This window comes from Coregonus lavaretus, assembly GCF_964263955.1.
Source record: "Coregonus lavaretus genome assembly, chromosome: 10".
NCBI classification, from domain to species: Eukaryota; Metazoa; Chordata; class Actinopteri; order Salmoniformes; family Salmonidae; genus Coregonus; species Coregonus lavaretus.
Window position 1 is genome coordinate 16,519,317 of NC_139997.1, and position 18,411 is coordinate 16,537,727.

At 42.6% G+C, this 18,411-nt stretch overlaps 1 protein-coding gene across 1 annotated transcript in view; it reads left to right on the forward strand.

The window, feature by feature from the left end:
• Positions 1 to 5,698: 5,698 nt before the first annotated feature.
• LOC311136543 (double C2-like domain-containing protein beta) overlaps positions 5,699 to 18,411 on the forward strand; it is a gene marked incomplete at both ends in the record, with an annotated part of 208,511 nt that continues 195,798 nt past the window's right edge. Inside the window, one exon of the mRNA XM_084170710.1 lies at positions 5,699 to 6,035. Within this exon, the coding sequence (XP_084026836.1) occupies positions 5,699 to 6,035 (337 nt within the window). The remainder of the gene's footprint in view (positions 6,036 to 18,411) is intronic.

Consider the following 18,411-nt stretch of genomic DNA (forward strand, 5'->3'; position numbering starts at 1 on the left):
GGACAGGTGTCTTTTATACTGATAACAAGTTCAAACAGGTGCCATTAATACAGGTAACGAGTGGAGGACAGAGGAGCCTCTTAAAGAAGAAGTTACAGGTCTGTGAGAGCCAGAAATCTTGCTTGTTTGTAGGTGACCAAATACTTATTTTCCACCATAATTTGCAAATAAATTCATAAAAAATCCTACAATGTTATTTTCTGGATTTTTTTCCCTCAATTTGTCTGTCATAGTTGACGTGTACCTATGATGATAATTACAGGCCTCTCTCATATTTTTAAGTGGGAGAACTTGCACAATTGGTGGCTGACTAAATACTTTTTTCCCCCACTGTACACAGTGATGTGTACAGTATGAATCATTTGTGTCAGGGGTGAAAGTATGTAGACTTGACCTTATGATCTCAATTTAAAATGGACTGTTATCTTTAATCGAAGTATAATATCTCATCATCATCTTCCGATGAACTCCCCAACCTGGAGGCAAACCTCATAAAAAAAGAAAAAAATGATTATGACCTCAAAAGTAAGAGCACTTTGTTTAAACAGTCCTTCATAAGCCGTAGTACATGCTTTCTACAGATTCAGTGAAAATCATGTATACAAGTGCCATTTAATTTCCATACCCAATGTGTCTCACCAAAGCAATGCAGCTCTCAGCAGCTCTGAAGATGATCCAGTGTTCTTTGGTAGAAGAGGCTTCAAACACTACTACACACATTGTTACACCCATTGTTCTACACATTGTTACATACACCACTTAAGGTTGAGAAGGATCAGGCTGAATTTGGTGCTGCTCTGGTCTGCCCTTGCAATGTTATCGTCAATTTCTCACATGAAATAGCCTTCATTTCTCAGAACAAGAATAGACTGACGAGTTTCAGAAGAAAGTTATTTGTTTCTGGCCATTTTCAGCCTGTAATCGAACCCATAATTGCTGATGCTACAGATACTCAACTAGTCTCAAGAAGGCCAGTTGTATTGCTTCTTTAATCAGCACAACAGTTTTCAGCTGTGCTAACATAATTGCAAAAAGGTTTTCTTATGATCAATTAGCCTTTTAAAATGATAAACTTGGATTAGCAAACACAACGTGCCATTGGAAAACAGGACTGATGGTTGCTGATAATGGGCCTCTGTACGCCTATGTAGATATTCCATAAAAAATCAGCCATTTCCAGCTATAATAGCCATTTACAACATTAACAATGTCTACACTGTATTTCTGATCAATTTGATGTTATTTTAATGGACCTTTTCTTTCGAAAACAAGGACATTTCAAAGTGACCCCAAACTTTTGAACGGTAGTGTAACTGTATATCATACTCTATAAAGGTTCATAATGTGGCATAACTGTGTGACATAACAATCAATTTATTTGTTCACATGTATTAATCCTTTAGCGTGACCCATTTATGTAGCGCTTATAAAGCCTATACAAATGCTTTATGAAGCCTTCGTAAGATGCACTTCCAATAAAGCAGGATCACATTTTTTAAAGAAGTTTCAGAATCTCCTCTTCCAGATAGATAAGATAGCCTCTTCAGTTTACTAGATACATAAGATAGCCTCTTCGGAGCATTAAACTCCAGATAGAAAGCATCACATTTGGCACCATTTGCCATCATCTCGTCAACCTATTTAACATCAACATGTCCAGCAAATAGTGTTGCCTGTTTGTCATCTCACTTGAATATTGATTTCATAAGAAACGCTGTCCATCAACTCTCTCCCATCTTGCCTCTGCGAACTAGGGCTCTTACTGGCTCTACAGAGCAATGGACGTGGGCATTTTTTCTTTTGATACTTGGGTCTTTGTTTTCCTTGTGTAAAGATTGGGAAAGTAAACGCAAATTAAATGTGCCTGTCGTCATCAGACACTCGTAAGTCCCTTCAAGGCTCAAAGAGAGAAATCCTCCTGAGGCATTGTTAGAAATAGATTGGGAATTAATGAGATTTGCTCTTATTCAGTATTTTCCATTAAAAAATGGCCGCCCCACACCACTGACACGTTAATGAATTAACAGCTTAATTGTACTGAATCGCTCAAACGTCAGTTTTATTTTTCAATTATGACAAATACAGACTCCAAAAGAGGGCGAATTTATTTCTGAGCGTGTTGGTTATTTTTTCTATAGTTTTCGAAAATATACTTCATTTCTCTAATGTACATTTTGAATGGCAGGTTGACAGATTGCTTAAACATGTGATTTGTTGATGAACGGATTACATGACTTGCCTGACTCCTGTCAAGCTCAGGTAAGACTCATGTCATGTGGGCTCATGATCTTTTAAATTAGATTAAAGTCACTCTTATGGATGTCTAAATTCCCAGTGTGTTCAATACATCACCGTTTGCATTGTGAGCAGGCTCTGAAAAACACACAAAATCAATATTTGTGGCCCATTTTCGAGCACAGTGCTTTGCAAAAGGCATTTCAAGTCATATGAATATGGACTCATAAAAACACTTTCAGATCTTTTTTTTCAATTGTAAAGGGTTATTTCACCACATTTAAACTGATCCATTATCTCCAGCACCATACCACTACGTATGCGAAAAGTACTATTTGTTAACATTATGTAATTCAAAAAGGTAAGAAGAAAATGTCCTACGAAATGTCAGTGATTTTCAAAAACAGTGACGACTTTCCACCCAGGGGGAGGTTGTTTGCCCACTCTCTACGTAGTGGTGAAACTCGTAGATTTTGATAATGACTGATTTAAATTAAGACCCATCATACAGTTGAAGTCGGAAGTTTACATACACCTTAGCCAAATAAATTTAAACTCAGTTTTTCACAATTCCTGACATTTAGTCCTAGTAAAAATTCCCTGTCTTAGGTCAGTTAGGATCACCACTTTATTTTCAGAATGTGAAATGTCAGAATAATAGTAGAGAGAATGATTTATTTAAGCTTTTATGTCTTTCATCACATTCCCAGTGGGTCAGAAGTTTACATTCACTCAATTAGTATTTGGTAGAATTGCCTTTAAATTGTTGAACTTGGGTCAAACATTTCGGGTAGCCTTCCACAAGCTTCCCACAATAAGTTGGGTGAATTTTGGCCCATTCCTCCTGACAGAGCTGGTGTAACTGAGTCAGGTTTGTAGGCCTCCTTGCTCGCACATGCTTTTTCAGTTCTGCCCACACATTTTCTATAGGATTGAAGGTCAAGGCTTTGTGATGGCCACTCCAATACCTTGACTTTGTTGTCCTTAAGCCATTTTACCACAACTTTGGAAGTATGCTTGGGGTCATTGTCCATTTGGAAGACCCATTTGCGACCAAGCTTTAACTTCCTGACTGATGTCTTGAGATGTTGCTTCAATATATCCACATAATTTTCCTTCCTCATGATGCCATCTATTTCGTGAAGTGCACCAGTCCCTCCTGCAGCAAAGCACCCCCACAGCATGATGCTGCCACCCCCGTGCTTCACGGTTGGGATGGTGTTCTTCGGCTTGCAAGCCTTCCCATTTTTCCTCCAAACATAACAATGGTCATTATTGCCAAACAGTTCTATTTTTGATTCATCAGGCCAGAGGACATTTCTCCAAAAAGTAAGATCTTTGTCTCCATGTGTAGTTGCAAACCGAAGTCTGGCTTTTTAATGGCGATTTTGGAGCAGCGGCTTCTTCCTTGCTGAGCGGCCTTTCAGGTTATGTCGATATAGGACTCATTTTACTGTGGATATTGATACTTTTGTACCTGTTTTTCTTCCAGCATCTTCACAAGGTCCTTTGCTGTTGTTCTGGGATTGATTTGCACTTTTCGCACCAAAGTACGTTCATCTCTAGGAGACAGAACGCATCTCCTTCCAGAGCGTTATGACGGCTGTGTGGTCCCATGGTGTTTATACTTGCGTACTATTGTTTGTACAGATGAACGTGGTACCTTCAGGCGTTTGGAAATTGCTCCCAAGGATGAACCAGACTTGTGGAGGTCTACAATTTTTTTCTGAGGTCTTGGCTGATTTCTTTTGATTTTCCCATTATGTCAAGCAAAGAGGCACTGAGTTTGAAGGTAGGCCTTGAAATACATCCACAGGTACACCTCCAATTGACTCAAATGATGTCAATTAGCCTATCTGAATTTTCCAAGCTGTTTAAAGGCACAGTCAACTTAGTGTATGTAAACTTCTGACCAACTGGAATTGTGATACAATGAATTATAAGTGAAATAATCTGTCTGTAAATAATTGTTGGAAAAATTACTTGTGTCATGCACAAAGTAGATGTCTTAACCGACTTGCTAAAACTTTAGATTGCTAACAACAAATTTGTGGAGTGGTTGAAAACGAGTTTGAATGACTCCAACCTCAGTGTATGTAAACTTCCGACTTCAACTGTAGGTGGTTGTGGGGATTGAACCCACAACCATCTGGGCTCTAATATGTGAGGAGTGTTACCACACAACTACTCAGACACACCATTTTTCAATTCTTAATTGTTATTATGTTGATCGTAGTTATTCAGCACCTGTTTCTCTAGAGATTAATTTGCGAGTAGGTGAACTGGCATACTGTTGTTGAATTGTCTCACTGCTCATTCCAAACATGGTCTTTAATTAGCTGGGGATTTGGGAAGTGCTGGTTAGTGTCCGACTCTCTCCCTGTCTGTTACACACACAACTGTTGTTTCTCTCTCTCGCTGTCTGTCTCTCTCTCTCTCTCTCTCTCGCTCTCTTTCACTCTCTCTCACTCACTCACCTACTCACTCACTCACTCACTCACTCACTCACTCACTCACTCACTCACTCACTCACTCACTCACTCACTCACTCACTCACTCACTCACTCCCTCACTCACTCACTCACACTTCCTTACACAGACACACATATGCCTATGCTCTACAGTCCCCATGCTCACACGGAGCTATTCACTTCTCTCTCACACACACACACACTTACATTTACGGTTGTGGTCCCTCAGAGACGCACATTTTCTCTTTCACTCCACAGCACGCACACACACACTTAGGTATTTTCTTCAGTATCGCTCTTTCTCTTTCTTGCCTTTCTCTCACATACACGGCAGAGCCTCCCTCCTACTGACAGATGGATGGGGACTAATAGCATAATTAAGTACCCGCGCCAGCGGTTCCTGTTTACTGCTCGGTTGCTAAGCAGTGACATCAGCTGATCCCTCCTCCTTCCTCACTAATACCTCTCTCTCTCTCTCTCTCTCTCTCTCTCACACACACACACACACACACACACACACAGACACACACACACACCTACTGTGGGCAGGGTGTAGAGTAGAGGGAGAGAGGGATGTAGAGAGAGAGGGAGCGTGGTAGAGAGAGCAAGCAGGCAGGCAGGCAGCAGTGTGTGTGAGGCAGACAGACAGCATGGTTAGAGCTTGCAGGGTGGACCAGCCACGGCTCTCCATGTAGCCCAGTGCAGCGCAGGCTAGAGGGGAGGAGTCCGAGGAGCCACCAGGACCTACTCATCTCACTCACTTACAGCCAGGAGCTCTCACGCCACTGGGACTACTGGCTTTTTCTTTAGGGATAGACTTCAGAGAAACAACTTAAAAAGATAAAAACATTCCATAACAATTTTGTCTGGCTGGCTTTGGTGTTACGTGTTTACTTTTCTTGGAGCCTTTTTTGTGTTTTGGGAGGCACCTGGGGAACTGTTATTGTTTTGACTGGGACTGGGCTGGGTGGGCGCTCCAAGGGACCGCATGCATGACACAACGCAAAGGCGAGAAGACCACCATCAGCATCCAGGAGCACATGGCCATTGACGTGTGCCCTGGCCCCATCCAGCCCATCAAGCAGATCTCTGACTACTTCCCCCGCTACCCGCGGGGTCTCCCCCCCACAGTGCCCCCCGCCCTCATCCGGGCCAGCTCGCTGCGCTCCTCTTCGGCCAGCCACAACTCTGGGGATGACCCGGCCCGCTCCCACACCAACGACGACCCGGGCTGGGCCTTTGGCGGTGCCGCCGCCGCCCTGTCACCCGCAGCAACCGGCAAGAAGGAGGAGGAGCCGGACATGGAGGGCTATGACTCTGACGACTCAAGTGAGTAGAGACAATTTCTCTCTCTTTTTGGTCCTCTTCTTTCTCCTTCATTCCTTTCTTCAATGTCTGGTTGCCGAGTAACCGTCTGGTGTGGCTGTGTCTTTTTTACCTCTTCCTTTTCTCCCCCTCTCTCCTCCTTTTCCTTCTATAGTATCTGTGGTTGCCGAGTGCTGGTGTGTCTATGCGTCTTCCTCTCTGTGGCGTAGCTAACTCTCTGACTGTTAAGAGCCAACTGTTGCTGTCGCAGAGCGGCTGTTGCTTCCCCTTCCTACTTGCAACATTGCACTCCTACACTCCTACGCTATAGACTCCCATTGTACCAAAAAGCACAGGTCTTTTTTTTTTACCAGTATAAGAAAAGTGATGTGATTATGCATGTGATGATTAAAGTCTGGACTAATGTGTCTGTTTTGTGCCGAGGCTTCTCAGCTGGGTGATTCATGCCTTCTCTGACTAGCTTTAAATTAGCAGGCAGGATATATGCAGTGAGCTCCGGTCGGATTTGTGGGCGTGCTGTTGAGTCTCGGCAAGAGGTCTGTTTACATCCATACACGAGCAGCCGGCCAAACAGCGAGGCTGGCAGGCTCCTGTTGTGCGTGTGTGTCTGTGTGCGTCTGCATGTGTACACGTATGAGCTATTAGTATATGTGTGTGTGTGTGTGTGTGTGCACGCACGTACAAGCTACTGTTGTGTGTGTGTGACGTGTGTGCATCTGCCCCAGTCTGGTCACTGTTGTCGCCCGCCAAGGGAATGCACCTCCTGTGACAAGTACATTTTAAATTTCTTGTGTCTTACAGTGAGTGGTTGTCGTGGCACCTACTGCTGGCATGCTCTAAAAGCAAAACCCTTATAAGAGCACTGATCCCTATTGACAACGTTAAACAGAAGCTGCCCTGTTGATGATTGTGCAGGCTGACATGTGAGTGTCACCTAAGCATGTCACTCTTACAGCATTTTGCAATGGTCCCCAGACCTGTTTTCTATTTCTTCCAATTCCTCTCCAATGGGTGCCAATGCGTATTTTTGACACTATAGTGAATACAGGTTAGTGTGACAGCAGGGCAGCCCAGTGAAGGTTAAACCAAGTGGAGGGCTCTGTTGAAACACAGAGGGCTGCCCTGCCTGTCCTATTATCCTGTACCGGATTGGGGGATGGAATGGCAACGGCACGGAGTGGGTGGAATAGGCCGGCTTTGACAGATGTTGACCTATGCCCTGGCGGACAGCGCACAGCTCTCTTATGGAGAGGAGACAGGAACATGGAGTTGCACTCAACTTGAAAGTAGCACTGATTTGAAGTGGAATCAAGCCCTTCTTCAACGATTATATTATGGCTTACATTGTCGAGGACAAAATATTTTGTACATTTACAGTATGGTGAAAACAACTAGGGTTAGTTGTGACATAAGTGTTTTTAAGTGCAATAGTCAGTGTAGGTTGGATAGAGACTGTAAAGCAATGCCAGTTCCAAGTACCTTTGACAATGGACTAGATAGGCAACTGGTGGTATTGGTATGGTATGTGGTATTGCGGCTGAGATGATATGCTTTAGTCTGTTGCTGTATGCATTTGGAACCATTAGATCTGTCTTGGACAGAATGGTAGAAACCTATCAGTGCTCCATCATGGCCAACAGGTGATAGTGGTTATATGCTATTGCTAATATTATATACCTTGTCTGCTGCTGTACGATCTTGGAACAATTACATCTGATTGTCTTGGACAGAATGGGGGAAATGTATTAGCCTGTTGCTGCGTCGCCCCGAGTGCGCTGGGCCAGAACACGTGTGTTGAAGCAGACATTTTCTAACCACAATCCTTCTGGGCACTGTTTCACAGAGGATGCATAAGGAAGCACACATTAACAACATGGAGGAGCAAATGAATTGTAACCAAGCAGTGTGTTGTGTGAGATGTGCAGTACCAATAGGGCAATTAGAAAGACACATTTGCAGCGACATGTAATTGGCGCAGAAACCCACAATGAAGGAGTCATCCGAGACGTCTTACAAGAAACTCGACTACCTCGGAGAGTCAAGGTAGGAGGTAGTTGAAATGCAACAGGTGAGTTTCTTTTGGCAAGATGTTGCGCTTGATGCTTTCTCACTTCAATATTTAACTACTGTCTCGCCACCTTGACAGACTGCTTATATTAAAAGTCTAATTCGATTCGACCGACCAACGTCAAATTCGGAAGCCAAGGTAATGAACAGGCAACCGCAGTCATGCACTGACTATTGTAGCAATTCATAGTCTATAATTAAAGTCCTCAACAATGCTGTCAAAATGTTATCTTGAGTCACCATATGGCATGTGTGCTTGTCACCAACCTATTTGGGAGCAACTCACTTCCAGTATTGTGTCTAAAGACTTCCACATGCTTCCCAGCCGAAACAGTTCGGAAGAGTTTGTGCATATATTATGATGATATTTTGTGAAGTTTCTGTTCGTTTTGGACTTCGGTAAGGTTTTTTTCCAGCTGTTCGGGCACACAACATTGTGCAAGGCTGTCATCAAGGCAAAGGGTGGCTACTTTAAAAAATCTCAAATATAAAAAATACTGTATTTTGATTTGTTTAACACCTTTTTGGTTACTACATGATTCCATCTGTGTTATTTTATCGTTTTGATAACTTCTCTATTATTCTACAATGTAAAAATGAAGAAAAACCTTTGAATGAGTAGGTGTGTCCAAACTCTTGACTGGTAGTGTATATATAGGCTAAATTCCAGTCATGTTTGACAAATAAAATGTAGGATAATTAATATGAATGTCTAAAGGCTTGATTCTGTCGACATACTCAAGGCACTGTTCGTTCAGATAGGAGACGAAAGACCAGTGCCTGTTGCTCACTGCGACATCACCAACCTTGCAATCTGAGCGAAGGCATTGAGCATTTTGAAACCATTTAACCATAAATATATATTTTTTTTTACCTGGACATTTTATTTATTTTTATTATTAGGCATTATTTCAAAGTAGCCTAGCCAAATTCCGACCACTTTCCTTATTTGTCCAGCAGCCAAAGACACAATCCTAGTCATATTGGCAACCCATGCATGTTGTTGCATCTTTAGATCTTCCCTCTTTCTAAATGATCTTCCTTTCTGTCACATGAAACCTCTCGCATTAGTGGTGCGCTTTTGAGAGCGGTGTTTCCCGCGAATTGCATTTTGGAAAATGTGCATGTACAGCCTACTGCTGTGTGCGCATTGTTACATTTATAATATTAAGAAATAATAGTTTATCAACATTTTAAGTGAAATGTTATGATCTGTTTTTTATTGTAATTTTACATTTAGCAGACACTCTTATCCAGAGCGATTTACAGGAGCAATTAGGGTTAAGTGCCTTGCTCAAGGGCACATAGACAGATTTTTCACCTAGTCAGCTTGGGGATTCGAACTAGCGCCCTTTCGGTTACTGGCCCAATGCTCTGAAACACTAGGCTACTTGCATCAGCCTCATTGCTTTTAAAAGTTTTTTTGATGTACAGTGGTTCTATGAATTTGGGATCTATCCTCTCACAACTAACTGTCCCAGAGTCTGTTTGGAATACTTATTTCCCACACAGAACGACAAGCTGACCAATAGAATGAGTCAACTTTTGTACTATGGGGGATATTAGATTGACATAGGCTAGTGCTTTTGCTTTTCATTAATCATCTAGTTGGCTGAGGAAAAGTAAATCTGGACAGTTCTTCTAACATCTTCAAGGTGCACCTCGGAATTGACGCGTGCCATTGCATCCCCGATGTGTCTTTCTTCACTTGTATTTCGGAGCTGCCAGGCCTGTGATAAGGAGCCGACAAGAGAGCCATGTGAGTGAAAGGTGCTTCAGAGCATGGCGAGCCAGGAGAAGGGAATTATAATTATTATATTCACTTTGGCCGCAAGGCATGGATTTTGTTTTGTCGGCATTATGGCCACACAAGGGGGCATCCACGGCCTGCCGCCCGGTTAAATTAGGGAAATTCGAGGCCTGCCGCCCGGTTAAATTGAGTATGAGAGCAATCTTTTGACTCTCTAAATGGTTAAATGAGTGAGAAATAGATGTAATAGATAGTCTGTGAGTGTGCAACAAATAATATCATCTTAAATTTACATGTTGATTTATTTGCCATATTAAATGATTTTATATTGGCTAATTTCCATAATGTGGACAGTTTGTGTTACTACCTTACCAGGTTGCATTTTCACCCCTTAAAATTGAGTGGAATTACACCACCTTTTTACCTCAGATTGCTGATGTTAGTATAAGGTTTACAGTCATCATGATGACATAAGATCGATTGCTTAAAACAGATCAATATCTTTGGTTTTGTACCATTGATTTTGTTACACGCACTGGGGTGCTCAGGACTTAGAACGCAGAGATTTTCAAACTCTCAAATGGCATGGAAAATTCGGTCCGGTCTCTCTATAAAAGTCGCTGGCCACACAACAATATACTGATTTGACAGTTAAACTAACACTTAAATAGCAGCCAACCTTGGTCACTGTTGATATCCTATGCCACGTTGTGATTTAAGTTAACTGATAGAAAAAGTGGTTTGTTTTCTTTTACATGATGGCAGCCTTCCGAAATCAACATCAGCCATTCCAAATTATTGATAAAAGCCTTCTACAAGTTCTCATCTAACCAACCATGTATAGGTTATTCCAAGTTTCCGTGTTGCCTTTGAATAGTGTTAGTTTAAACAGCGCTACACCCCAAATGTTTGCCCCTGTACCATTGATTTCAGCGTGATATCGGTGGAAGTGATTAACAAAAAAAGTGTTGCATTACACTTAACACGTTGGCGACACACTTGAATCAAAATGCAACACTTCAAAATGTAGCTCTTCTAGAAATTGTCCTTTAACCAGTGATGTACACATTATTCCCTGATTCCATGTGATTTTTGAGCTCTGTTAGTTTTTAACAGGACGTACAACCTCATCTCCCCCTTCTCACGTAATTGATTTCAACGTGATAATTGATGAGTGATTTACAAAACAGTGTTGCGTTTCTCTTTCTGTTTTTGTGACCCCCATATCAAAATGCAACATTCCGAAATGTAGCTGACTGTGTTCAGCAGGTTGTCCTCTAACCAGTGATGTAAAAACATCTCCAGTGTCCATGTGTTTTTTGAGTTGTGTTAGTTTTAACAGCTGTACCCGTGTGCAGTGTACAGTTTATAAGGTGCTGGTTTTTAAAAAATACAAGTAATATGATTACTATTGTTGCACATGTATGTGTAGAGAGTACATTTTAGGTTCAGGCTTTCAATATATCACAAACTCTTTATGCATAATGTTTATGCACTTTAAAACTGTGTTTTGACATTGGGCTATTTATCAAAATGTCTTGTCAACAGGAAGCAGCGACAACATCATTTTCAACTTCCTTTTCAGGAATATAAGTTTAACTTTCAACATTAATTTCCAATTGTATTGTATTTATTCACGTAAAAACTGCTGAACAAGTCCAAAAACTGTGATTGATTTATTTTGATGATATACCAGAAATGACCAAAATGGCTTTGCCTTGCCTACAATAATGCGCATCTCTGGTTCTTGTCCTGTTTTTGGTCAGGACTGCACCACACCATGGTAGGAATGGAATGGAATCGGACCGAGACCACACTTTTAGAGCGAACCACAGTGTGTTGTTTAGTGTGCTCCCGAGTGCAGATAGTGTTCACACCAGTCCAAACTAACCGAACTAAGGGGGAAAACGCGCCAGAGTTCGGAAAAAAAGGCTCCAAACCAATTTAGGTGTGAAAGACCCCTAAGAGACCACATTGTATTTTAGATTGACACAGTATAACAGCATCTGCGTGATTTAGCTAGTGGTTGTAGCTATAGTAGCTGTTCAGGCGGATTGTAGTGAGTGAGAGGCTGAAGAACAGAGGGCAGTATACCCCTAAAAGGTTAAGGCCGGGAATGGAACTGTTCAGTACAGAACTATACAGTATTTATGCAAATGGTGGAGGAGTCATGCTGTACACTTTTGCAATTTCCTCCTCAAGGCTTAGCTGGGGAAGTTATTGGGAGGTGAGGGGGTAAATTAAGAGCATCAAGAGTTGCTTACCGTTATAGCCAGATAAGAAGTAGATCAACATACAGATGTAGTCTGAACTGTTCAAGCAACCAGTCTAAGAATAAAACCATAGACTAGGATTTGCTTAGACCAGTGTCTTGTTATGTGAGATCTCTCTGCCATGGGAAGAGGGGATTAAGTGTCTGCCACTTGTTTGTGACTTTAACGCTGCAGTCCAGCCTAAATTGGGCTGACACGTCTCAGGAGACTCAATCTAATATTTGTGTTGTCTCCCCCCTGAGGTTGGCAACCTTCTCCCCAGGCACCCAATCATCCAGGGAGATCTCTCTCTTTTAATCTATCCCTCCCTCCCTCTCTATCTATCTCCGCTATTTATCTCTGGCTAATATACATTAAGATATGGGGGGGGGGGGGGGGGGGGGTAAACACGATTAACATTTTCTGATTCATTTTGACTAATCCTAGAATTTAATTGAAAATGATAAGTGTATCACCCACATCCCCTCCACCCACCACCCTTTCCGTTTCCCCACCCACAAGGGGTAATCAGAACCGATCGGATCTCCCACATTTTCCACGACTTTCTTCATTAAACGCTTCCACCCGAGGATTGGACACGGAGGTCGAGAGAGGGGGCCTTCTTATCACAACTGTGTGGCGCCATAGGAAACGGTGTTACTTACATATCCTTCCCTCCCTCTCTCCCCTATACGGTGGATTGGGCTCTGTGTTTTTTAAGCTGCGGCGGCACGTGTTGACAGGGTTAGATGGGATGATGTGTTCACCGGAGGCGCATCGCATGGGTCTTACCTCCTCTGAGATATCACGCCTTGGTAGCCTCAGTGTCTCTCTGGTAGTGTCTCCTAATGGAAGCGCAGGCCAAAGGGATTCACTTCCCTATCTTAACCGCTAAATAAGAGAGAATGGGAGGGGGTGGGGGTGGGGGTTGTTATGATAAACATGGAGGGAAGATATGATGGAGGGAGGGAGTGCAAGGATGAGAGAGAGAGATAAAAAGCAATAGGTGGAAGATGGAGAGCCAGGGATATGGAAGAAGGGAGAGAGAGATGGAGCTATGGAAGGAGGGAAAGATAAAGATAAGATAAGAAAAGGTAGGGACTGGAGAGCAGAAAAAGGAGACAGCAGTAGAAATGGAGATAAGGAAGGGATAGTGGGTGAGATATGGAGGACGGAATACAAGGTGTGAGAGAGAAAATGAGATCCAAAAGATGGGAGAGATAGAATAAAAAATTAAGTAGTAAGGATGGGAGAGCAAGAGAAGGAGAGAGCAGGGGTGAGAAAGCAAGAGACGGTGATGGAGAGAAAGGGGAAGGGAGGGGGAGCATGGCAAAAACTAATTTGCAGTGCCAAAACCATTTAAGTTCTTATCCAAACCGCTTCAGAACGTAGCCCTGCCTTCATAATGCACCTTATGCACTCAGTCTTTTCCAGTAAGGCAGTACAGTATGTGCAAAGTGCCACGTCGCTTCCCAGGCCCATTCCTATAGGGCAGTGGTTCCCAAACTGTGGCATTTTTTGTGGTTTTTTATTTATTTATTTTTATACATTTTCGGTATGGAAAAACGCTTTCAGTGTAAACTTAAACAACTAAAACCAAATAGTATGTGTGTAGAAAAGAAAATGGACATATATATTTTTTGATAATAGCCTAGAATCTTTGAGAACTTCAAAGACAATCAGGCCCCCATTGTTTTTGTTATGTTTTGAGTATAACAACACAGCATTATCCATGTCAAAATGTGTAGAATTGCAGGAAATTAGCTATAAAACTGCTAAATGTTCTCTCCACGGCCAAGATGATATTTTTTACTTATTCTTTGGTCTGTGTATGGTTTTTCACTGTATGTTTTTCGCAACTGAAAATACATAAATTAGTGGGTCACGAACCAAAACAGTTTGGGAACCCTTGCGTATAGGGAGCACTCTCAGGTGAGAGAGGGATTTGAGCAGCCAGGGACATACAGTAGAATCCTATTAGGACTCTTATCTGCCAGCTGTCATCTGATAATGACTGACTAAGGAGTTTAGTGTTCTCCTACCATGGTCACCTTCAGGCTAACATAACTATCCTGAGTCCAGACCAACCACATTACGGGGCTATTATTTGTTTACTCTCTCCGTGGAGTTCATTTCATGTCTTTGTTTATGAGCACTTCCTGTGCAACGGTTTACTGGCAACGGATATAAGTATTTTTCCCTCCTGCCGCCACAATGGCCATTGAAACGCCGCTACGCCCCACAAAATGGACCCATTTGCCATCTGGGGGTGTTGGCAGTGGGGCCCGGTTATGTTTGTTTTGTGTTTGCGTCTCTGTGTTTACGTGGACGTGTTGGCTGGTGTGTGTTTTGAGTGATTTGTTAGTTCACGGCGTGCGAGTGTGTCACTGCTCCATCGGTCCAGTTTGTAAAATGCTAATGTCCACATTCACGCACCACAGTGGGGGACGAGTGTTTATGTGGCACCAGCTGAAGAGCAGATATTGATGCAGTTTACTGCACACTAAGCATTTGTGCAATCGATATTATGAGTTTTAGCCATGGCACGACTATGGGACAATGTCTGTGTTGCACTAGTATCCATGGTAGCTGAGAAAATGCCCTTTATGGATGAGTAATATTCCTTCTCTTGTTAGTTCAATCAATCAATCAAATGTATTATAAAGCCCTTTTTACATCAGCAGATGTCACAAAGTGCTATACAGAAACCCAGCCTAAAACCCCAAACAGCAAGCAATGCAGATGTAGAAGCATGGTGGCTAGGAAAAACTCCCTAGAAAGGCAGAAACCTTGGAAGAAACCTAGAGAGGAACCAGGCTCTGAGGGGTGGCCAGTCCCCTTCTGGCTGTGCCGGGTGGAGATTATAACAGTACATGGCTATTAAGGCCAGATTCTTCTCCAAGATGTTCAAACGTTCATAGATGACCAGCAGGGTCAAATAATAATCACAGTGGTTGAAGAGGTTGCAACAGGTCAGTACATCAGGAGTAAATGTCACTTGGCTTTTCATAGCCGGGAAATTAGAGGTTGAAATAGCAGGTGAAGGTAGAGAGATAGAGAGTTGAAAACAGCAGGTCTGGGACAAGGTAGCAAGTCCGGTGAACAGGTCAGGGTTCCATAGGCGCAGACAGAAGAGAAACTGGAGCAGCAGCACAACCATGTGGACTGGGGACAGCAAGGAGTCATCAGGCCAGGTAGTCCTGAGGCATGGTCCTAGGGCTCAGGTCCTCCGGGAGGGGAGGGAGAGATAGTTGATATCATATATATCTACTTCTTTGCATCTAACCTTTCAAAGCCAGGATATCACATTCAGACAAATGTTCTTATTCAGAAGATTTACCTGTAAAACACAGGGCAAGCTCAGAGGGCAAGCTCACATAGTAATACGTGAATTATGATTAATAAAGTTTAGTAAGCTACTATTTGTTCCAGCAAAAAAATTATAATAAAAACAATCATATACAATACATTGACTTCCACAAACGTTTGCTATTTCAGAGCCCCAAACCGAAAGCAGTGGCTTTTTCGAGACGGAGGGAGAAAGTGGTGCATTTTGAGAACAACGCCAGCCGCGCTTCGCTTGAAGAGGGATCGTGGAGCCAACCAGGCTCTTTGCGAGTAGCCATATTTAGACAATGTCTCAGGAAGTTTCATACGAATATCCCTACTTTTTTGCTCAGAAAGTAATAAAACGCATGTTTACGTTGTTAGAATACATCACTAAACATATTTTGAATGCATACAACTGCAAATAGGCCACTTTCAGTAGCTCAAACACATAAATGGTGCTCAGTGTGCTTATGGGATTAGTTATAAAGCATCTGGATTCAAGTTCACGGTACCTCACACAACATTTTCACTCGCTGCACTCCCTATTTTATTTTCAATCATATATTGTTATGTCCTGTCAAACCCTTCAGATCACATCCTTTTAAATATTTTACATCAAGGCAACAAACATGAACCGTCTGCTCTTAAAATCACGGCTGCATGTCGCAGAAAATCGTCTTCAATGCAAAACTATAAATGTGATTTAATGTTGTGACCTTAACCACTGGGTCATGATACATTATGTAGCCTACAGTATTTTTCTCCACCCTCAGTACCCCTACTTCCCGCGGATATGCACACACACACACCCTCCCTCTTCATTTCCAATCCTCATCATCACAGCACTCGTAAACCCTAATCCCTCTAACATGCTGACTAGACCATGCACGCGCATGCGTCTGCCATCGTGTGTTGATTTTGCCCATCCACACCATAAGCGTTCAGGACATGCAGGTTGAAATATCAAAACGAACACTGAACCAACTATATTAATTTGGGGACAGGTCAAAACACATTAAACATTCAAGTACATTTAGCTATCTAGCTTGCTGTTGCTAATTAATTTGTCTTGGGATATAAACAGTGGGTTGTTATTTTACCTGAAATGCACAAGGTCCTTTTTTTCTGGATCTTTGTAGAATTTTGACCCATTTTGAGTCACACAAAATCGTGTGTCCTCTACTCTGACAATTCTTCTTCTTCTTCTGTGGACTTTATATGGCGGTTGGCAACCAACTTTAAGGTGCATTGCCACCACCAACTGGACTGGAGTGTGGACCTCAGTTCATCTTTCAATAACCCACGTGAGTATATGCTCCTCAAAAACCAATTAGGAGATGGGAGAGGCGGGACTTGCAGTGCGTCAAGCGTCAAAAATAGAACCAAGTTCTGTTTTAGCCTCAGGCTACGCAGACGGTAGTTGACGCGCGTGAGCAGTTTGGATGAAATTATTGAATAACATGTATGTGTGCATTTATTTTGCAACGCTTGCGCACACACCACGGGCGGTGTGGTCCGCATGTAATAGTTGTGATCTGAGGTTGGATGGTTGGTAGGAAAAACACTGTTTTCAGAGTGGCACTGTGTGTTGTGTTTTGATGTGGGGTACACCACCGGCTGCGGAAGGATTAGTCCCACTCCAGTGCATCTGTGTCTGATTGCTGTTATCAGGTATTAGCGATAGCCACCTGCCATACTCAAGGGCCTCTCCCTCAAGTGTTACCCAGCATGAGGGGCTGAACCATATCATTACATTCAGTAGTACAGTATAGAAAAGACAGGAATCTACCCCTTAGAAGTCTCATGTGGCCCAACAGTATAGGGATGGATGTTGCTTTGTGTGTGCATGATACATAGAACACTGGAAGGTATTGTGGTAGGCTAAAATTGGTTGAACACTGCAAATTAACCCAATAAGTATGGCTGTCGTTACCATTATCCTAAAGGGACTTGGATGCGGAAACAATCCATTACAGCCAACAATATAGACGTTCTTACAATGGAAAAGCTTTGAGAATCATCCCGGATTGTGGACAGTGCCCGGAATCGTGGCTCCATGCTAGGCAATATGAGAACTATGCGAACATCACTAGCAAAATGCTAACAAATGTATGTGATAACAGTGTCCATGAGAGGTGTTATCGTCCAAAATGAAGCTATATTCAATGTAACATCACTATATATTCAATGAGTCATCACTATCTAATTCACTGAATTGCTATGGTGTGGAAGGGTGGTGAAATGTATATGCTATTGTGTCAGAGAACTGCCATGAACCCTCTATATTCATAACATTAGTGGAACGTTTACCAGTGGAACGTTTACCCAGTCTGCCTTTTCACACCAATTAGTTATCCATCCATCCATCCATCCATCCATCTCTCTCTCTCTCTCTCTCTCTCTCTCTCTCTCTCTCTCTCTCTCTCTCTCTCTCTCCCTCCCCCACTTATTTTTTCTCTCCCTATCTCCCTCTACCCCTGCTTCTCTTTCTTTCTCACCTCCCACTCCTTTCTATCTCCTTTAAATCTCTCCCACTATGCCCATCTATTCTACCTCTTCCTCTGCTCCTCCCTCCCTCCCTCTCTCAAAGGGTACCTCATAAAAAACACGGAAGGGCCTCTCCGCCCGGCAATCGCATGCCAAGCAGCGTCAGCAACATCTGTCTGAGCACGACAACATTTTAGGCATTTTACCAGGAGAGGAGACCTGGGCCTGTGGTTAAGATAACCACTAGCACTGGTTGTTGTACACTCGTCTGTAGTTAGATAATGGGGTTATCACCAAAAATAAACAGCGTTGTGTAAGAACATTGTCCGATTTGGGTCATTTTCCAGCGAGGCTTTCATTGTTGTGATTCCCTACAATGTTGTGAAGGGAGTAGAGTGTTGGCTGAGTCATTGAGCTCAGGAGGACCCAAGCTCTAGATGATGAAGTGGATTCATCTACTCACAACAGATACTCTCTGCAATTCGCTGCAGTG